The sequence below is a fragment of the Sebastes fasciatus genome, chromosome 11 (assembly GCF_043250625.1).
Source record: "Sebastes fasciatus isolate fSebFas1 chromosome 11, fSebFas1.pri, whole genome shotgun sequence".
NCBI classification, from domain to species: Eukaryota; Metazoa; Chordata; class Actinopteri; order Perciformes; family Sebastidae; genus Sebastes; species Sebastes fasciatus.
The window spans coordinates 11,108,028-11,130,526 of record NC_133805.1 but is presented as its reverse complement, the minus strand read 5'-3'; the positions used below and the strand labels follow the sequence as shown (position 1 = coordinate 11,130,526).

At 41.6% G+C, this 22,499-nt stretch overlaps 2 protein-coding genes across 2 annotated transcripts; one reads left to right on the top strand and one right to left on the bottom strand.

Moving 5' to 3' along the window:
- Nucleotides 1–252: 252 nt before the first annotated feature.
- Nucleotides 253–3,041, bottom strand: mgst3a (microsomal glutathione S-transferase 3a). The gene is made up of 6 exons (XM_074650570.1): nucleotides 2,711–3,041; nucleotides 1,676–1,801; nucleotides 1,424–1,497; nucleotides 1,234–1,291; nucleotides 1,003–1,075; nucleotides 253–920 (listed from the first exon to the last, which is right to left on the bottom strand). Exons 2-6 carry the CDS (start codon nucleotides 1,790–1,792, stop codon nucleotides 781–783), a joined length of 462 nt encoding a protein of 153 aa, XP_074506671.1. The 5' UTR covers nucleotides 1,793–1,801; nucleotides 2,711–3,041; the 3' UTR covers nucleotides 253–780.
- A 5,022-nt stretch (nucleotides 3,042–8,063) lies between these two features.
- LOC141776773 (leucine-rich repeat-containing protein 52-like) lies at nucleotides 8,064–16,765 on the top strand. The gene is made up of 2 exons (XM_074650569.1): nucleotides 8,064–9,779; nucleotides 15,911–16,765. Exons 1-2 carry the CDS (start codon nucleotides 9,122–9,124, stop codon nucleotides 16,237–16,239), a joined length of 987 nt encoding a protein of 328 aa, XP_074506670.1. The 5' UTR covers nucleotides 8,064–9,121; the 3' UTR covers nucleotides 16,240–16,765.
- Nucleotides 16,766–22,499: the final 5,734 nt, after the last annotated feature.

Sequence of the window (22,499 nt, the reverse complement as noted above, 5' to 3'; positions counted from 1 at the left end):
CTGTCGCGTATGCTTAGAGGGTGTAGGACCTTACAGCTACATTATGCATTGTGCTGTGTCATTGTAACCTGTTGGTTGGAAGTCCAGCAGCTCTGCAGAGATATAAATCTACCTGCCTAGACAAGTAATGTGGACTTTGAGGGAGCGGCTTTCTTTCTTTTTTTTAAGCCGAGTATTTGTTCAAACGCACACCAGTGATAACAAAACCTCACATTCAATCAATACCCATTCAACACTCAAAGCACAAGATCATTTATAACCAATGTATAATATTTATTATCATCAGTATGACCAGTCAAACCCTGTTTCAAGTACAAGACATACAATACTTTTGATCAACCATTATTCAGTTATTCATTAATGTGCAAAATCTGACTTTTTCAGCAAACATGTAGTGATATTTTGTTACAAAGTCCGTCAAACACGTATGGTCAAATTCCCTTCGAAATGTCCCTATTTTATTACAGCTTCTTCATTTGTCTAATGCAAAAAAATATAAAAGATAATTCATGTCATGTGGGCAGCTAGTTACAAATCTCTAAATCAGGCTGCAGGTGAAGACGCCGTCGAGACAAACTGTCAGATCGTGCATGTTGTGGGAGTGCCGACCATTGACTACACCCCATCCATTATCCTAAATGATGAAGCTCCCTCCCTTGAGAGAACCGGTCGGGTCACTTGACAACATGACTTTGATTGTTAAATTGGTCAGACGTTACAAGTTATATATGGGTTATGTCGAGTGGATTTGATTATAAGGCGATGAAGACTTTGTCCTCTTTAGCAAGAGTCAGCGTGACGGAAGGGGCCGAACCTCGGTCCCGTCCAGCCGAGCAGGGTGCGGCCGAAGCTGACCGTGGTCAGCATCAACCCGAGCATAGCCACGTTCCCAAACGCTCCACGCATTCTTTTTGAAGGATCTGGTTGAGATGAAGAGTATTAATAAATATATCACCTTCGCATCCTGCTTTTACGTTTTACAAAAGCAGAACATGTTCTTACCTCCTGTTGAGTACCCATGTGCGTACACCTCTCTGCCTATAATCCATACAGCTCCAAGTCCACTGGCGAGACGCTGTGGTAACCAGACGGACACACAAGCACAGGTAAACACACTCATTTATGACAGGATTTTTATAAGAGTATTAATTTCTTCTAGAATCCCTGCATATCATTATCCTTGTGCTTTAGATTTGACATGCATGTATTGTGGGTGCTACAGTAGAAACTTACGGGACAATGCACACCACCAACTGCCAGGCAGAAAAGAAAGGCGGGGTAGATCTCCAGGCTGGTGAGGCGTGATAACAGCATGTTAACTTTCACCTCTTTTATTTCCTCCATTGTTACTATGAATCATGAAAGCGTGGTGCAAAGTACCAGTCTAGTGGGGGCACATTTAAGTCGCCCAGCTCATACGTACGTGTTTTGGTGTGCACGCTGGATGCAGTTGAAAATGTTTCCATTCTCTGGGTCGTCACTGTACATCTGAGGATACTGCAAGGCCAGACAAGTTTATTTGTATAGTGAGAAGAAAGACACTGCCCAAGCATGAAATTATGTCAACAAACTCTACACTTGTGGTATGTGTTGGTGCTTGAATGGGTGGGTGCAGCAGTATGAATTCATATATAGTATTCTGCTATATATTTGAACACCAAATGCTTCTGCTCACCTGCACATTGTACTTCTTGCGGGCTTTGCCAACTTTTATGGCCAGATGTGTAACCATCACCATACTGGCAACACCAGTGAGCACCACATATCCATACTCTTTGGACAGCACAACCATCCTGGCAAACTTGACAGAGAAAGAAAAATAACATAGACGAATTACTTTTGGTTAATCCAAACAAAAAAGTGAATAGTCTATACATATATATTGTGTTATTATGTCAGCTTTTTTACTTATTTTGAAAGTAATACCTCACTTTTTGATTTAAAGGTCCCATATTATGCTCATTTTCAGGTTCATACTTGTATTTTGTGTTTCTACTAGAACATGTTTACATGCTGTAATGTTAAAAAAAACACGTTATTTTCCTCATACTGTCTGCCTGAATATGCCTGTATTTACCCTCTGTCTGAAACACCCTCTGGCATTGCAACGGAATTGCGTTGTTAGGCAACAGTTTGGGTCCATGTTTACTTCCTGTCAGCTGATGTCATTCACAACCACTGCAACCGGAAATAAACTGTGACACATTAAGAAGGTTTACGTTTAAAACCGTGTAATGGTCTAAATATTGTATATTTGTGACATCGCAAATGACGGCTTGTTTCAAACGCACAATTTATGAATACGGGCTGTGCGTATTTCTCTGTATATTGAACGTTTCAATACTTTCACAGTATTTATAAAGCACTTAAACCAGCTTTATACTATACTTTATACTAACAGACATGACAATCTAACTTTTTACAATATGGGACCTTTAAGTCTGGCTTTTTTTTCATTTTTGTTATAGATAAGAAAACTGGTATATCTAGGCTTTTTAATTATGCATATTAATGCTTAACATCCAGGTGTGTGCTTCCGTGCACTATATGAAACAAATGATTTATAAATCTGGAGCAAAACAGGAGAAAAGAGGCTGTGAAAGCAACAGTCACCTTATGCAAGGTCAAATGAGGACAACATTAATGTAACACCAGCAAGTTGAGACAGGAAGCACATAGAAAAATCACATAAAAATATATAATCATTTACCTTAAAGATGCAGTTAGTGAACGAAGTTGACAGCAGATGAAAACACAGCGACTAAAGCAGACCACACTGAAGTTTCCTACTCAGATATGTGTCCGGGTGCGTCCTGCAGAGAGGCGTGTTATGTAACACACAGACACAGTGAGGGCGTGGTGGCAATTTGTACCACAGTTTGTCTTTTAGAAAATAATTTACTAGATAACTTTTATAGCTATTATGTTGCTAAATATCATGGGAGCATCCGGGTTCACTTAATAAGCGATATAAAGTACTCCACACAGAAACATCTCCTCTGATAATCAGTTCCACTTGGCGGACATGCGCACTAAAGAGCTGCTGTGCGTCATGTACCGTTACCATGGTAACCAGCTCAAATAAGGGGCTCCCCTATGAGGATGATTAGCAGGCTGTTATTACCACAGTGATGGGATGAAACTAACAAATGTGAGGTAGCCTGCTTCTACTTTCCATTTAATACCACTTATTCTACTCCACTATATTTCAGCTAGAAATATGCACTTTTTTTAACTTATTTTTGACCACTTTATTTCCTTTCTTTTTTTAACAATGTTTTTATTGTTTTTTTTGTTATACAAACATCAGCATTATTATGCAATATATTCAATACAGGATTTACTTTAACAGACATAACATGCCCCACACACCCACCCGTTCTCTCTTAACTTTTCCCTTTCTTACAGGGCCAAAATCAATATACAGCTTCACAGTATCAATCAGACAATTAAACAGTTAAATGGCACCTCTAACAAAATGAAGATACACATAAACAGAAAATAAATATATAGAAAATAAAGATTTTCAAAAACAAGAATCCGTTCCCTTCTGAGGGTCTACCACTATTGTGAATTTTTACGTATCCTATCTTAATTATTCTTCCTGTAGAAGCTCACCAATATCACTACTTTTTATGAAATCGTTAAATGATTTCCATATTTCCTCATAAACACCCAGTTTGTTTCTCAAGGTATATGTTATTCTCTCCATTGACATACCTTGTGCCATATTTTTAATCCAAGCGGACCGCTTTAGTTTCTAGTTATTTTGTTGACAATGATTTTACAAACAAAACATGCTGTATTTATACAAATACAGATAGCTTTATTTATCCTCGAAGGGCAATTCAGTTTCTACAGTCCACCGAGACATATACACATTCATACTGCACAATCATCAATGACAGAGAGAACACAGTAGATGGCACATGGGGAGGTGCAAGATCAATAAAAGTACGAGAATACTTTTTTTTTTTAAATAAATACAAGAACTACAAGAATAAAAACAAGACGAGATATAAGAATAAAGGAATAAATAGAATAAAGTGACAAGAGTATTGCACATTACAAATTACATTCCACGAATGTATCTTATTGCAAACACGGACAACCATCATATGGTTTGTGCAAAATAACTTTACATTCAAAATAAATACAATTTGATGGCCTTTTTAAAGCATGATGTACTAAGATATTATAATATATTTATGATATTATATCAATAAGAATTTATTGATACCCAGGGGAAAATTCTCAGGCTACCCAGCAGTATATAAAGTAATAAATATATATATAAATATATATTTTTTTGAAATAGTCCCACATTTACCAGCTGCAGTATTACAGGGATGTACACATTCATGCATCACTAATTATAATAATATAATATAAATTAATAATAATGGGGAATTCTGCAAAATGCGTACTTTTACTTTTGGTACTTTAAGTATATTTTGATGCTAATACTTTTGTACTTTTACTAAAATAAAATTAAATGCAGGACTTTTACTTTTAACTTCAGTATTTCTACACTGTTGTATTGCTACTTTTACTCAAGTAAAATATCATAGTACTTCCTCCACCACCACACAATATAGATTTAACTTCCCAACAGTATGTAAAATTGCATAAAATTAGCTCCACCTCGACCAGCTATGCAGCTCACTAATTAATGCATCAGTTATAATAATAATACAATGATATAATACTATAATAATATAATAGTATGATACTTACAGGGGCATTTTCTGCATTATTAGTGCTGTTACTTTTACTACTTAAAGTATCAACACAAGTAGTAGGCCTAGTAATACAATACAAGTCGTAACAATACTACTTATGCAGGCTACTTTTACTTAAGTGAGAGTTTGCATGCAGGACTTTCACTTGCTATACGTGACTGATGGAGATATTCAACCAGGCATCTATCTGACAGCTTTTACTGCCTTGTTTTACGAGACATTTTGACCTTGCATAACAGGAAAAGCACAGGTGCAAGTGATGACATTAATGATGACGTTTTTGACGTGCAGTAAGCAGCCGTGCCAGTGAGCAAGTTCACAGTAGCAGAGCTCTGATCCTGGTAAACCTAAATGGAAAGCAGCCAAAAACAAACCTGCCCTCCTTTGAGGTGACCTGGGATCTGTGAGACCAAAGTTTCCTGTATCACATATCAGGTCACGATGAGGTAAACCGCTGTTTCGGTCAACCCACATGTCAGTGGTTGTTATTATAACCAAAACAGGTTTTGTGAATGCAGATGGAGATAAATATGGAGGACAAGTCCATGCAAAGTTTAAACGTGACTGACGGGCTCTAAGCCAAGGGATTACAAAAGACAAAATGTACACCCTCGTCTCACAGCATGCTGAGCTCTTCCTTTACATTTTGCAATGTACCTGTCATAATGTAGAACGACGAGTGCATAAAAATGTCTGAGATGAATCAAACAATTAGAGGGTCGACCACGCTCAGGCCAACAGAAGAAGTTATGAGAGTGTAGACGAAGATACGCCAGAGTTTATGGTTTACTGGAGAAAACATGTAGTATGTATATTAAAGAGATTAATTATGCATGATGGCAAAATGTGTTCAGGCGACAGGTGGATATGCCACACCGCCAGAACTGGTTTTACTGTCTGCATTCAACATTGTGGTTGCTAGCAGCACTAACCTAGTTGTTTAATTATGCAGATGAATTAGTCTTTTTATAGGTCAATCCTTTGACCCAATAACATGCCTTTTGTTTCCCCTGAAGAGGCTTTAAAGCTGCACTCAGTAATTTTGAGCAAAGTTATTCTTATAAAACTGTCACTATATCCTGACAGTAGTGAATGAGACAGATCTGAAAAAAATCATGTTCCTCTGTGTCCTCCGGTGCTCCTAATTGTATTTGCAAGATTTCACAGCGCCGAAGGAAAACAACCAATCAGAGCCAAGGAGTTTCTAACGCAGCTGTCAATGCTTGTGAAACTCACAAACTCCGACCAAACGGTCAAACTAGGCAGCGCTGATCCAATATGAATCAAGATTCTGTTACTGTAATGCCTATTTCTCACCTCAAATGTTTTCAGAAACATCTTGTAGTGTACTGTTTAGCTGTAAAATGAGAAAGTTTGTGACCGGAAAACAGTCGAGCCAAAACCAAGCACCGCCCACCGGCTGTGTCACAAAATTTCTCATTTTACAGCTAACCAGTACACTGAAATATGTTTCTGGAAACATTTGAGGTGAGAAATAGGCATTACAGTAACAGTATCTTGACTCATATTTGATCAGCGCTGCCTAGTTTGACCGTTTGATCAGAGTTCGCCAGTTTCGCAAGCACTGATTGACAGCTGCTGTAGAGACAACTCGACTCTGGTCGTTTTCCTTCGGCGCTGTGAAATCTTTCAAATGCCATAAGGATCACTAGGAGGAGGCACAGGAACATGACTTTTTTTTCACAGAATATCTGTCTCATGCACTACTGTCAGGAGGATATAGTGACAGTTTTATAAAATATTTGCTCAAAATACCAGCTACAGATTTAAAGCCAGTTAGAATCATCTTCTTCTACCCAGTCTGACAGTATTGTTCCAAATCCTCAGTGAAGCTATACGATGTTTAGTGAAATATTCAAGATGTTTTATGGCAGCACCATGTGACATATTCTAGTTTAGTCTTGTGCTTCATTTTATACACATTTCCCCAAAATTCAGCCTGACATATTTGGCAACTTTGGGATCTCCTCCAGAATTTAAAATAAAATCTCTTTGAGTTTGAACAATGTTTGACTGAACACCTTGAGATATGACTGCTTGTTCAGAGGTTAAAGAATAAATTGGCGCTTTATGTGTCATCAAAAATAATAAAGTAGAAACATTTGGATAGTCTTAAGCATGGATAAATACCAGTCAAGCTACAAACCATCAGCAAAGAAGAAGATTGGTGCACGGCAGCTGCTCACTGTGTAAAAACATTACCCAGCATCCGTCACTAGATGTCCTCATAAAGTCACTGAACATCCTTGACACAAAACAGCTGTGTGGATTAGTTCAGTCCACAGGATGGCAAGTGTGAGAAAGCATTAGGTTATGCATGCCTGCAGGCCTTCCTGCTCTATTTTCTGTCACCAGGGGAATACACATACAGCCAGGCAGAAAGGTTTAGCTTCGCTGTGTGTGAGCGTGGTCAGTGTGCAGCAGGGTTGTCTACTCTGGGGGGTACTTTCTCTCTCACGTATACACTGTCAGCCGCACATCTGTCCTCCTCCTCCTCCTCCATCATGCTGAGTCTGATTCAGCACTTCAACACCTACACAGCGAACCAAGAATAGACTCAGGACTCATACTGAGACCGGAGAGAGAGAGAGAGAGAGAGAGGAGGGAAAACAACCGCTGCCTGAGACCACCCTGTCCCGTCTCATCTCGTCCCATCATCAGCTGGCTGGGTACGGTTTGAATCCGGGCTGATATGTCAGACGTTATTGTAAAAGCCTCATTGCACATATTCTGCAGGTCTGAGTGGTGTAGAGAGGCTGATAGGGATCTCCCCCCCTCTCTCACACATTGTTATCACTGCCCCACTCTCTTGTTTCCATGTGATCTGATCACATACAATATCCCAGGTGTCAGGTGCACCTGCTTTTTGATTTAAAAAATAAAGCAGGTCCAAGCTTAATTAAGGGCTTCATCATGTCCCTTGTTATTGTGCTTCAGTGCTGTATATTCCCAAATACAGTTTCCGTGAAATTAGCATTAATCAGTGAAAACACGGTAAGACTGTGAGCTTTCAGAGCCCTGGGGCAGTGGTTGGTAAGCTGTGCTGTCGTGATTGGTCAATCGAACCAAACTCTTCGGACTCCACTCCAGCTCCGCTCTAGCTAGCTTTGTTTGAGGACGTGCCAAACTAGCACCTGACACCTGGGATAGGTGCACCTGCTTTTTGTTCCACCTCCACACACACACACACACACAAAAAGTGCATACCCACAAACAGATGTTTCCATACACAAACACATCTTCATGGATGCAGGTTTCAGCACACACCTGAGGCATGTGTAGATGGGGGTCACTGTGCCTGCAGCTGTAGGTCATCTGAAAAAGTGATTGGGACCACATTACCCCCCCCTCAGTGACCTATACGCTGGCCGGCTCCACAAGAAAGCCAGCTGTATTTCTAAAGACCCCACCCACCCTGGACATGGACTGTTTACTCCCCTACCCTCTGGAAGGAGATACAGGACAAAACACACACACAGACTACGGAATAGCTTTTACCCACAGGCAGTCAAGTGTGTAGAACCCCCCCAAGGCTGAGGACACTAGCTGCTGAACCATAATCATGGCACCTGCACTTTATGATCCATTTATTTGTCTACATTTTGATTTGAATGTTTTTATGTTTGCTTTTACTGCCAAGAGCTGCTAAACTGTTTTTCGTTGTTTTCAATGACAATGACAATAAAGTCTATATTCTATATTCTATTATTACAGTTGGTTCCAAACATGCATGGATTACACTTTGCTGGCCTCCATGTCCACTTTTTTTCTTTTTTCTTCCATTAGCTCTGCTGCCCGGAGCTTCCCCTCTCTCTCTCCAGCTCACTCCAAAGCGAGAGATCACTCCCCAACGCACCCCCCCTCCTCCACCCGCGTGCAGCTCAGTGCGCCCCCCTTGTGTTTGGATTCAGTTTCGGAGAGCGAGAGAGAGGATGGCACACATGTAGGAACAACTGACCGTTCATCATTGCACGCAGCGCAGCACGAGAGGACGCATGTGAGCGTTTTACGACGTGTGATGGAAGAAACCCGATAAATGTATATGAACTTTCGAAAAGGGCATGAAGGCATCTGGTTAAGTCAAGTTCAACACAGCAGCAGCAGCAGCAGCGGATCACATGCGCGCCGAATCCAGAAGAAGCGACGACAGGATGGACTGACTGAGACATTACGCGCAAGAGGCGAGAGAGGAGAGGTTGCCAAGGGCACCGCGTTCTAGGTTTGACCTCTGGTTGTTGGTTGTTGGTTGGTTGGTTGGTGGAAAATTATTTCATAGAATAAACAACTTGGCTGGAGGATGTATCAATGAAGAATGTGAGCGCGTCTGACTCTCTCTGGATGAAGCCCTCGGCGGTGTCATGCGTTTTGACGCGCAGCCAAGCGCGCAACCCTCGCGGCTCATAGTCCTCCTCCTCTTCTTCATCCTCTTTATCACCGTGAACTCATCTCCGGTGCTTTCTACCGGCTGCCCGGACAGGTGTGTTTGTGATGACCAGCTGGTGGTCCAGTGCGCCGGACAGCATCTCACCAGCTTCCCGGTGAACCTGCCTCTGGCCACGCGGCAGCTCATCATCTCCAACAACCGCATCGTGGAGCTGCCGCCGCTGTCTCTCAACTACCTGTCCGACCTGGTCTACCTGGACTGCAGCAACAACTCCCTCACGGAGATCTCCGAGTCCACCTTTGGGAACCTCCGGAAGCTGGCCTACCTGGACCTCTCCTTCAACACCTTGATGCGGATCGAGGACAGGACCTTTGGCCCTTTGGCGAGCCTGGTGATGCTGAGGATGACGGACAACCCGGGGCTCTCGGACCTCCACCAGGACGCCTTCGTGGAGAACGCGGCCCTGCAGGTGCTGGACGTGAGTCGCAACAACCTGACTCACGTCAACATCACGTCACTGATCGCGCTGCCCAACCTGCGGTCGGTGGGGCTCAGCGGGAACCCGTGGAGCTGCGAGTGCGACAACGAGGACCTGTGTCTGTGGGTCCACCTGGAGGGCTTCAAGTTCCAAGGTTTTTATCATTTATCTGTTTTATTCATACAAGCAGTGGCGGCTGTTGGAAATGTTTCATTGGTGGGGCTGTGGTGCCACATCCAATCAATTTAGCAAACATCCTGGTATGATTTAAAGGGACTGTTTGTAACTTTCAGAAATGCTTCTTAACAGCGAACCTGTGGCCGTTAAGTCAACGAAAGTCAGCGTCGGGCTCACACTTGCTCGCTCTAAATAGACATGAACGAGCATCGCTCAAAACAGTGAGGCGACACACGTCAGCTAGAACCACAATATCACATATTTCACCTGCTTGGCAGTAATGTTAGCTGACCAGACGAAGGTCTCTCCATGAATCACTGCTGATCCTAGTGTTGGCTTTTCCTGCCTCAGCCCCGGAGGCTGAAGCAGGAAAAGCGGGTTGGTGCCGGGGCTGAAGCAGAAAGAGAAACGTTATCATCCCCGACCGCGGCTGGAGGAAACAGGGAAGACACCAGCACCCGGTCGGAGATGACAATGTTACTCGCTGCGGAGCCCCGTCACTTCACAAGACACGGGAAACCTCTGTTGGTCTGGAGGAGCTGCAGCAGTTATTTCTGCACAAACGTCCACTAGATATTCTCAGAACTAAACCATCTCTTCTGCGGTGTGTAGTGTGCACGCATGAACGTGAGGTGGAGCGAGAACGCGCGAGTTGTGCGAGTGAAGGCAGGCAGAGGAGCAGTCTGAACAGCGTAGCCACACGCGAGCGCGCATATGCGAGCGCCACCCGGTACATTTATACGTGTAAAAAGTTACAAACAGTCCCTTTAATGCAAAAAAAAGTGAAGGGATCAAAAACACATAACTTTGCAGTAACTAATTACTTAAATACAATTTTGAGGTACTTCTACTTTACTTGAGTATTTCCATGTTCTGCTACTTTCTAGTTCTACTCCACTACATCTCAGAGGGAAATATTAGACTTTTTTACTCCACTACATTTATCTGACAACTTAAGTTACTTTACAGATTCAGATTATTAATACAAAATATAATCACATTACAATCAAATTACACATATTACTGGGTGCATTCCATATTTAAAACACAAATATTGATAATTTGTATAATTTTTTTTTATTATTATTATTATTATTAGTGGTAGTAGTAGTAGTAGTAGTAGTAATGTTTTTTTGTGTGTGCACACAAGGTGACATAATCACAGCATGACCTTTTTTTACTGTTGCTTTTTTCCTTATAGAGTCAAGTGGATAGGCCCCAGAGAGCCAATCACATATAAGGATTGCTGCTCCAGTTATTAATTATTAGATAATGCCCGGTTATGTAAACTAATGTGGCCTTTAGCTGGTGGCTGCCCTCAATAATCAGCCTGTATTTCATTAAAAGATGGGAACTTATTTAGCTTTGCACCTTTTCATACGAGAAATGCAGCATTCAATATCAATTGGGAACATCTTATAAATAGTTATGAAAGAGAAAGCAGACAACTTTAAATAGCAGATAAAATTAAATTGGTACCACTTTCTGATTAATGCACCCTTTATAAAGGTGTTATAAGTTGTAATTAATGGTGTTATAAATGGTTGATAAATCATTTACTAATGCTCTATAAGCCATTAAAGGTGCTCTATACGATATTCAGAGCATTAATATAACATCAAACAACCATCTGCTATGTAAAGATATAGAAGAGTAATGTCTACCTGATTAGAGAATGAAGTCACTCTCCCTCTGTGTGTGTTGTAATCAGAGCTTCTCCGCGCTTTGTTAACATAGCCGGGCCGGCCAAATGTGCTTTTAGTGCATGTGAGCGTGTGCATGAGAGCCGCCGCTCAGCAATGGTCTCATACAGCGGTTACAGCTGATAACGCTGTCCCAACTGACTGACACAACAAATGTGTTACTTGGTGACATCACCACGTTACGGAAGAAAAGGCTTGACTTCAAGCAAGTCGTTTCAGGCAGTTCAGGAGCAGTGTTTCTGTGGGGGAGAGTAACTCTCTTTGGCATGGACTTTGTAACTTTGCAGACCTTTTACATGCACAAAAAACTACATAACACACTAAAGGAAAGGGGAAAAGCACAAAAGCATAATAGGTCCTCTTTAAAAATGCACGTCTGCACCTTTGAGCAAGGTAGATAGTGTGTTGTGCAAAATATGTTGTTGTACATGTACGGTATATACACATATGTAACCGCCATGAAGTTTGGAGAAGTCTGCGAAGTTCACCCCTCTCTCAGCTTTCATGAGACGCGCGCAGGTGACGGCGGTGGAGCGTGACAGCATTCAGACTATCAAATAGCAAAGAGGGTGAAAGAAGATCGGAGGCAGGGAGCCATTAGATTTCTTTTCTGGCAGCTGTTCATTAATTCAGCTCTGCGCTCTGCAGTTTGGGAGGAAAACAAGAGTCTTTTATCTGGGAATGACTAATCAATCTCTAATTTATCCGGCTATAGGGATACAGTGCTGCGGATGTGATTAATGGATCATAGTTTCACCATCAGATATCGATTTTTGTTTTATCGCCATCCAGCTGATGGATGTGTCTGATATTCAACAATCTTTCTGAGTTATTATGCTCATGCTTTGGCGTGGATGTGTCACTATGCAAAAGGGCAGCAGCTATTTATAGTGAGTCTTACTGAGCAAGAAGCCAGTCATAATTCTAACACCACAGTTATAATACACCCGCCACGCTTACTAAAGAGGCATCCCCTGCTTCTCTCTCCCACACATACTATAGTCCCCGTGCAGCTTAGGCCAAAACAAGTCCTGCAAGAGCTGTCCTATTTTCCTGCTGCTCGTTGCCTTTTGTCTCGCTTAATTTGGAGTGGAGCCTCTTCCAGTGACAGCTGCCAGCAAGGGAGAAGGCGGACACATAGATACTCACACATTCTCTACCTCTCTTGTTATGTATACGCTCAGTCTGTCCATCTCTTTCAAGCAGACAGCACAAGAAACTTATTAAACTCTTGGAAAAGCATGTGGAAAGTCACATTCACCAATACCCATTCACCGATGCGTACACTCAGACACACAAACGCAGATAGAGCACACTTTGAGCGCTTGAGGGGAGGAAACAGAAGGATAACATTTTGGAGACGGCCGTGTTTCTTGTCTCTGAAGCCTTGTTAACTCTCGCCTGGGTCGCACCTGGTTCATGCAACACGGCTCGCTTGTCTCCTCGGTTTAGGGAAACGCATCAATGGCCAGCGAGAGATAGAGAGAGAGAGGAAGAGGAAGAGAAAGCTTCAGGAAGGAACCAACAGATTCTCCTCTGTCTCGCCTTCCTGGCTAGATTAGCACTCTTTCAGCTGTTATATAAGGAGAGAGCGTCTAGAAATAGAGCAGAGTGTGGATGGGGGAAGGAGGGAGGGAAAGCCCTCTTCTTTGATGCCAGTCCCTTTAGGGGAGAGGGAGGGAGGGAGACGGGGGTGAAGCCAGAAGGGTTTCCTTCCTCGCTGTCAGGCACACACACACACACACACACACACAAGGACACGTGCACACACATGTAAGCAGACTCTGCAAGGACACACGTAGAAGATGGGAAATCAAGTCTCCTGTAGGGGGTTTGTGCATGCATAGTTTATGTTAAGAGGGAGTGTGCATGCATGTATGGATGTTGATATGGTCTAACAGCATATTGTGTGAACAGCGCACAGCAGTAGCCTTTGAGAGGATCAGCGTTGAATTCTCGATGGTAGATGGAGCTTAGAGAGGCTGACTGTTCTCGTGTTCTCGTTTTCAGATCTGCGAGGCACAAAGAAGAGCTCGTCTGAGGATAAGAACGGAGGATAATGCACCGAATGAATAAAATATTAGGAAAAAAGTACACCTCTGTCGTCCAATTATATGAACTTATCAAGCGATTTGATTGAAAGCTACAGCATGATTGCTCTCTCTGCCTCTGTCGAATCACACCTCCCACCAGTCTGAGTCAGTAATAACACCTTAACGCCGCCGTAGCGTTACTGCTACTGAGAGTGCATGAAAACTATTAGCTGGCAGAGAAGTTGGAAATAGTTATCTAAAAGTGATGGTTTAAATAGTCAACTAAAAAATAATAACCATTTGAAATAATTAGCCAAAATTAATGAATAATCAGTTTGTATAAATACCGAAAATTAATTGATAAACAAGTGAAATGGTTGGTTGAAAGTATTTGATAAAGGAGCGCCTTTGTGGTGGTTACACATTGACATAAATTGAAATGGACACATTTGGAACATAACGGGAAGTCATTAGCGGGCTACTCCAGTTCATCATCAAAAGTTTGGGAGCCACTGAACTAAAGGATGTTTTTTATGCAATGAAAGTGTGTCTCTGAGATCACATTGCAGCATGAAATATGAAATCAGTGAAACTCAATACAATTCTATACCATTAACATCAAACTCAGACATATCTATAACACCATTAAAAAGTGTAAAGTGTCATGGTTCACCTTCTCCCAAAATATCTTGCAGCGGGTGCAGAGAGTCAAAGCAGCACATCTAAATGCAGAATCTACACATGTTCCTGTATTCACATAATGTATGCACATATAACCATATTTAATTCATAGCAAGATATGCCAGCAAAATGAGGATGCATACTTCAAGGTTGTTGGTGTAGAAATAGAGTTACAGAAAACTGTTCAGTGTGCAGAAACTTCCAAGTCTTTTCATCTCTCCCAGTGGGACTCCCCCCCTTCGTTGCACAAAAGCTTTGAAAAAGCAGAAGCCAATTAAAAACAGTGGCCGCATGGAGACGGCAACTCTGTTGTGTTGTGCTGTGTGTTTCTGCTCACATAGTTAACAAAAGACTCAGCCAGGCTTCGGGATTATTTTCTAGAAAATGCCTCTCGTCAGCCGCTGCAGGGCTCAACATCCATCGTGTGGCGTATTTGACTGATAGGCCTTTTTAAAAAGAATTGGATCCACCTACTGTAGTTTTCTGAACGAGAGGGAACTTAACATTTTTATTAGGATTTGAGGATTTCAGCTTAGTCGTATAGTCGTACCCGGTGCCTGATGATGAGAAACCTTATTATCTGTGGTTTCAGGCAGACACAAAGGCCCATGTCACGCTCTAATCCTGTGGGGGTTAAAGGAGTTTGAATAATTCATCCATGATTTCTTTTTTTTCTTTTTTTTGTAATTCAATGCTGCACCAACTCAAGACTCTTCATGAAGCTCCTAAAGCTCCTTATAGTCTCCTGATAAAGAAGGCAACGTTGATATGCAATGTAGTTTTCTGCTGCTCTCTTAGCTGCGTGAGCCTGAATGTGTCATATCTTCAGCTCACTTTGCTGCCATTTATAAATGTTATGCAAAACGATATAAAGTTATATATGAATTATTTAACAGGCTGCTCTGCTTAATGCCATATGTATAATATTTTCCTCGCTAAGTTGCTTGTGCGTTCTGTTATGTCTCTCACAACATTAAAGGATCCTTTAAGTGATGATATATGATAATTGTATGCCAAAGCTGTGTATATGTTTGCTGTATGTATGTAGATTTACTTGATATTAAAGGAGATCAGCAGTTAAATGCATTTAAAGCTTCAGCAGGCAACAAGTTTTTGGCATCGTTGGGCAAAAAATCCATAATAACCTTTCAGCATATTGTAATTAAAGTGTTCTGAGAGAAAACAAGACTTCTGCACCTCCTCATCTGTGCAGGCTTTAAAAAATCTAGCCTGTAACGGAAGGTTTTCTTCCGGTCTGTGAAATCTTGCAGATTAGGAGCACAGGATTTCTTTATTTGTGTTTTTGTCCTTGGTTTTCTCAGTGATTTGAGGTGGGCGGGGCTGAAAAAAAGATTGAAAAAAATCTTAAGATTTTAAACCAACTTTTCAGGGACTTTCAAATTAATTATGTATGCATGTGGTTATCCTGCTTTACGAAACAAAAACAAGATCAAATGCAGATTTACTTGCTAATGTCAAAGGACAATTATGTGTATTCAGAATGTCCTGGATTAATGTCGTGAAGAAATGCGAGCCCTGCACAGAACAAGATGACTCAATAGTCTGAATGATGTCACTCCAGGACAGCTGACCTGTTAAATTTTTGCATTCCTAACCAAACATGTTGAGGTATTCTTTTGAGCTATGATGAATCCTTAATCCTTCCTTCTTGCTGTGTGTCTGTGTGACAGATGAGGGCCAGACGGTGTGCGGCTCACCCGCTGACATGCAGGGCCGTCGTCTGGGCGAGGTGGGCATCCAGCTACGGACGTTATGTCACCAGACTCTGGGCTCCTGGGACTACCTCTTCTTTGTAGTCATCGGCTTCGTCATCTTTGCCGCCGGCACCGTGTCGGCCTGGGTGATGGGCGTCATTATGGTGCTCTATGAGCGCTACATCAAGAAGAAAGACGAACAGCTCGACGTGGACGACGAGGAAGAGTCCAGTGAGACGGGTCAGACCTCGCGGGACAGGAGTGACCATGGCAACGGGAATTTGAAAACGTCACATACTGTTTGAAATGTTTAATCCCCACTCTGCCCGATCGCGGATTCCCACAGTGCCTCCTGTCAGCTCCCAGGACTGTCTGTGAAGACTAATTACACTCCAGTCAAACTGAGTCTGCTCAGCTCTGAAAGAGAAAAGAGAGGATTCAACAGAGATGTGGAATGTCATTCTTCTCATTTGTAGTGGGCTTTCAGGTGATGTAACACACTCTGGCTGCCATTGTGGAGGTCCCCGGCCCCTTGGGTATTGCTCATGTTATGCAAATGAATAACTGTGGTTTTATTACTTTGTAATATTTAACTGGGACGTGGTCATACAGGGTGACAAAGGAGCCTTTATCAGCCAAGCTGGTAGAAATAGAATATAATATTAATATTTTCTTTAGCGTATAATACCCTGAAACTAAGAATCGCTGTGTTTTAGTAAGCTTAGAATGAGCTGTTTATATCTACATAGAGAGCGGGTCCCATGGATGTAAAAAGAGAATTGGATACAGCGTTGTAGGCAGGCTCCTGTTCATTCCTATGAGAGTTGCTCAATGGCTCGACCGCAGAGTGATAAAGTACCCGGGTCTTCCGGCGATCTTCCGCATTCATTGGGCCCATGAAGCAAGCGCAGTAGCGTTTCCTTTAACAAGCCTTCGGTCTGGGGCTCATTCACATGAACGGAGGAAGGGACATAACTCTGGATTCAGCTATTAGTGCATTTTTACAACTTTTAGGACTTAATGATTTAAATAAGGGCTATTCAAGTGTTCGTACTGGGAAGTTGATTCACCTCATAAAAAATAATCCGCTGATTTACAGACGTCTCTTTCCCAATGTAAGTCTATGGGAAAAAGTATTTTTGGGCCCAATGGCATCACGTGACGGATACAGAAGTTGAAATTCCATCCAAAAATTTGAAGTGCTAGGCACACGGGAGAAGTTGGTTACAATATGCAACCTCACAGCTAGATGCCAGATCCGACACGCTGCACCTTTAAGCAGCTAGCTGGTCGGTCATTTAATTATGAAGCTATAGTCAGAGACAGTTAGCTTAGTTTAGCATAAAAATGGGAAACAGGGAAAACGGCTAATTTGGTTCTGTTGAAAGATAACAAAATCCACCTACCAGCACCTCTAACGCTCATTAAATAACATGTTATATCTTGTTTGTTTGTTTTTTGGTCTGGAGCAGCGACTTACTTTAGTCTCTCCCCATCATCTGCTATAAAGCCGTGATTTGTCATTTTTGCACTTTAGTTTTTGTACGGATTAAACAAACGAGATACTTGTTTATTAATGAGTTTCAGAGGTGCTGTTAAACGTGTTCTGTTGCCTTTGGACAGAGCCAGGCTAGCTGTTTCCCCCTGTTTCCATTCTTTGTGCTAAGCTAAGCTAACTGGCTGCAGGCTGTAGCTTCATATTTAAATGACAGATATGAAAGTGGTATCAATCGTCTCATCTAATTCTTGGCGAGAAAGCAAATACAAGTATTTCCCAAAATGTCAGACTATTCTGTTAACCACCATCTGGGTCCAGCAATGACCAACAGAGGAGAAGCAATTAAACGGAGGTAATTAAAGTCCAGCTCTGGGCTATTGAGAAACAAGCATGCTATATTATACCAATTATTTGTACCTGTAATGTTACAAATTAGATAGATACACCTTCAACTAATTAATATGACAATCTATTTAGCCTATCATAATAACATCTTAAGGCTGGCTAACAACATCGTCTCTAACCCCAATCATGTTTTGAACAGTGAATATCAACTGTTACCATCGAATCGGAGATACAGGGTTCCACGATTTAATAAGGTTAGACTGAAGCACTCTTTTTTGCATCAGTCAATCCTTAAACTAAATATGGAGCCTAATCCCAGATCAAATGTGCGTTAAAGGGCCCTGAATATTGTCTTCTGTGATTGTAATGTTTAAATGTTTGTATCCTTGTTTATTGTCTTTGTCCTTTCTGTGATGTTGCAAACGGAGCTGCTGTGATGCAAAACAAATTTCAGACCTGTCTGACAATAAAGTATAAAGTATAAAGTAAAGTATTTCTAGACCTTACTTAAATAGCATTGTTTGCACACAAAAAGATGGCCAGGGGACCTCCATAATGGCAACGAGCATAGTAGAAGACTGAGTTTTGCATCCTCTATGTGAAATGTAAAGCTGTGTGGTCATTCTGCTCATAGGTACGAAAGGTGAGGATTAAATGCATTTATACAATGCATTAATGTCAGTGTCGATGCACATGCATGTACACATTTGTGTGTACCATATGCTGCACGTTTGATTGAGCTTTTGCAGATGTGAGCGTGTCCATCTTTTGGTCCACTGGTGTGTGGTTTTCTACTGATAGTTCACGTCCCTCATCTATAAGCAAACAAACTGCAGTCGAGGCGTTTGTGTTGGAAGATCTGTTTGTGGAGTTGAGAGCCAGCATGTGTGCCAACACTGCTGAGGTCTGGTTTGGCAGCGGGCCCTGCTGGATGGCAAGCAAACAGGAGAGTGTGATAATTGATTTCTACTTCATCTTCCTCTCTTTGTTGGGTAACTGGTTTGAGTGCTGTGTCCTCTCTGTTTCTGCATGCACTGTTGATGCACCAAAAAAGCCTTATTATGAGGTGTGTACACACTGACTCAATTCATTAAAGACAGAAACAGGATTTAAATACAAAAGATCCTGAGTGTTATCATTTGAGACTCATTCTTTAAAAAACATCCATGCTTCTAATTTCTTAGTGAGTGAATTTCACTTTTTTTTTTACACTTTGAATTGAGTGAATTTACAAAGACTTTACTCCAAACCTGTTGTTTAATGAATTTAACGTTTTAGAGCAATACGCTGTCAGGAAAAACAGGGACCATTTCAGCCCACAATGGTAAATATCAACACCTGCTTTGTTTTGTTTTGCCTCACAAACTTAGCCCAGAATGAGCACTTCCATATTTTTGGCTTATCATCTGGCTGTACCACTTCATTTCCCCTGACTTTGACTGTTATGACACTTAGGAAAGAGCAGGAAAAAACGTCTTTGTTGGACTAGGGAAACAAATACTGCTCTGATGTGCCGTCCTCTGTGTGTTTACTGTATCTGTTATGTCTCAGAATTATTATTATTACACTTGATTGAAGAACATTGAACTTTTGGGAGATCTGAGAGGGAGGACATATGCTCACAATGATTGGACCAGCTGTTTTTATCCCCTCAATTTATGTTGTTCAGATTTCACTTTATTCAAGATTTATTATTATGGCTGCACAGTGCTGCAGTGGTTAGCACTGTCGCCTCACAGCAAGAGGGTTCTGGGTTCGAACCGGCCGGCTGGTTTGGGCCCTTCTGAGTACAGTTCGCATGTTCTCCCAGCGTCAAAGTCTCTGGGTCCTCCGGCTTCCTTCCACAGTCCAAAGACATGCAGGTTTATTGTTGACTGCCCGTAGGTGTGAATGTGAGCGTAAATGTTGTCTCTATACGTCCGCCCTGTGATTGACAGGCGACCTGTCCAGGGTGTACCCCGCTTCTGTCCCAGTGTCGGCTGGGATCGGCTCTAGCCCCTTGCAATACTGAATAAGCGGTTACAGATGATGGATGGATGAATGGAAGCTTTATTATGAAACTGTCCAGATGTATGATGGATGTATGCAAGTCCTATTAACAGTCATAATAGTGATATTTTACAGTTGCGCCCAGCAAGGTAAAATAAACCTTTTTCACAGAAGACATTTTGATGTCGCAGTGACAAAAGAAAGGTGTAGCTACTAAAATTAATGATGGCTGAATTATATCTAGTTGCTTCAGTTTCCGTTTTTTTTGTATCACATTGTCATGGCATACTATGACACTGGGAATAAAACAGAGCCATTGTCAATACTATTAGTAACACCTGTGCTTTTCCTACAATGACAAAGTCAAAATGTTAAAAACACTTATTATTTTGGGCAATATGCAACTTTTACTTATTATAAAAATGTGGCAAAGATAGAGCGGCTCCACACAATCTGTTGTCTTTCTGTAATGTGATCTGCAATATTACTGAGAGATCTTTCTTCACACATTTACTGGCACTCTATGCGTGTGCATATTGTTGGGATCTGTCCAAAATGAACTACAAATATAAAGTTATTGGTATAATAGTATAATAACAGTATCAAAAGTGTCAAAAGCAAAGTTCATTTTCTGCTCTGACCATTGCGTTTCTGCTCATGACTATTGAGTACCATTACCCTGGTCTCACGCATCATTAAAGGTATTAATTACACTTGTGCTGTTCCGGCAATGAAAAAGTCAAAATGTTTGCAGTGAAAAATGTCTATTGTGAAGTTTTTCCTGTTGCAGTTGTTAGCGTGTGGTGTTAGAAAAAGGAAGTCTTGGTTTAATTGTTTACACCACTGATATAAGACAGACAGGAATGAATCTTGTGTGTATGTCTGTGGTCTTGGCAGTATGCATAACTATGCATATACCAACCTAAACAAACTTACATGGCATACGCAATTGGATGCCAAGTGTCAATCCAAGATGTAAGTACCTGTACCTGTAAATTGCCTATACTAAAGCAGTATGTTGAGATGCCTCTGAACATTTGGTTGCTGGTTGCTCTCATGGCTTTGGGTGTGTAGGCCTAATATTTGCATGGGTTCCTTCAGTATATACAAAATGCACTGCATAATGTGCATGTCTGTTGAGGTCTGTGTAGTCAACTCTCATCTATATCTACATACAATACATGCTTATATGGGTTAGTGTCAGCTGTGAGGGTGTATTACATTCTGCTAACCACACTGATTAGGCCATGTGATGCCACAGGCAAGGGTGAGGGTGCAGCCTGGAAATGTGATAGCCGGTCTCCCTGATACATGTCAGCACAGTGAGACGGATGGAATGACGAGTAATAAACATGTACATAGTTGCTGTTCATGTGTAGGCCTACTGCACACAAGGCACAAACACCTGGCTCTGAAAACTCTCCGTATTGACAGTTTTTGTGGTCTATATGGGCACTATATGGGAGGTACTGTTTAGCAGCTGAATATGCTTCCATAATATACTAAACGGATGACCTGAATTTCAATAATCTGCACTTTTTTACACCCACACACTGCAAACCCAGACCATATTTAGGCACATGCATGTGTTCAGACACACAGAGACAAGAGCATCAGTTCTGCCTCCATAATCACGAATCACCTCAGAGTACAATGTGCTGCTCTCACTAACGCTACATTAACCAGAACAGCACCGTCCTTACCACATCAGCAGCACTATGAAATCTAAAAATATTTAAAGTTTTGAGAAATACGCTTGTTAGCTTTCTTGCTGAGACAAGATGAGAAGTTTGATACCACTGTCATGTCTTTCCACTGAAGCTGCAGCCAGTAGCCAGTAGCCATAAAGCCTGGAAGCAGGAGGAAACAGTCACCCAACCAATTGTCTTTTTTTTTTTTTGCATCAATGAAATGCAGAGCATTGCATTGTGGGATTGTTAGTACAAACTAGTGTACATGCTTGTACCATTGTTTTTGCATTGTTATGAAGCTACAGCCAGAAGCTGATTAGCTTAGCTTAGCATAAATACTGGAAACAGAGGGAAACAACTAGCCTGGCAAAAAGCCTGAAAAAAAAATCAACCCATCAACACCAAGCTCACTAATTCACATATTGTTTTCTTGTTTGTTTAATCTGTACAAGTATAAAAATGACAAATTTTAGTTATTCGAGGAGCCGGGAGCATTGACTTCCTGGAGCCTCCGCTGGTAGCCTGGTAACCGTAAGGCCGTTACACAGCAGCGGGGTTTTTTTGTGTGATTAATTCACACATCAATATATTGTTTTCGAACTGTTGTTTTTGTCACACAAGATGAATATTACGCAACAAAATTTTTTTTGGAACAAGGACGATTTTCTGAGCTTTCGCACCATGAATAAAGGCATCAACCAATCACGTTTTGAGGAACCGGTTGAGTTGCACCGATATTTATGAAACAACAACACGGTTGTTGTTTCATAAATATAGGTGCAACTCCATAGTCCGAACCAAGACGGCAAACTTTATACTTGATAAAGGCAGCACACACCAGATCCATCCTTCCATTTTTACCTTTAACAATAAAAGCCCTAGACATATAATATTCGCAGATATTTCGCATTGCCTGTGTCCAAAATCGAGCTGCACGGTGCAGCGGTTAGCCTCACAGCAAGAGGGTCACGTTTAAACCTGGCTTGGGGCCCTTCTGTGCAGGGTTTGCATGTTCTCCCCGTGTTAGCGTGGGTTCTCTCAC

What these genes read in the sequence shown, in the direction of transcription:
- LOC141776773 (XM_074650569.1), top strand. Translation starts at nt 9,122, where the DNA reads ATGCGTTTTGACGCGCAGCCAAGCGCGCAACCCTCGCGGCTCATAGTC. An exon ending in GGAGGGCTTCAAGTTCCAAG is followed by an intron (nt 9,780 to 15,910) that starts GTTTTTATCATT and finishes TCTGTGTGACAG; the next exon opens with ATGAGGGCCAGACGGTGTGC.
- mgst3a (XM_074650570.1), bottom strand. Translation starts at nt 1,792, where the DNA reads ATGGTTGTGCTGTCCAAAGAGTATGGATATGTGGTGCTCACTGGTGTT. An exon ending in TTGGTGGTGTGCATTGTCCC is followed by an intron (nt 1,076 to 1,233) that starts GTAAGTTTCTAC and finishes TGGTTACCACAG; the next exon opens with CGTCTCGCCAGTGGACTTGG. An exon ending in ACATGGGTACTCAACAGGAG is followed by an intron (nt 921 to 1,002) that starts GTAAGAACATGT and finishes CATCTCAACCAG; the next exon opens with ATCCTTCAAAAAGAATGCGT.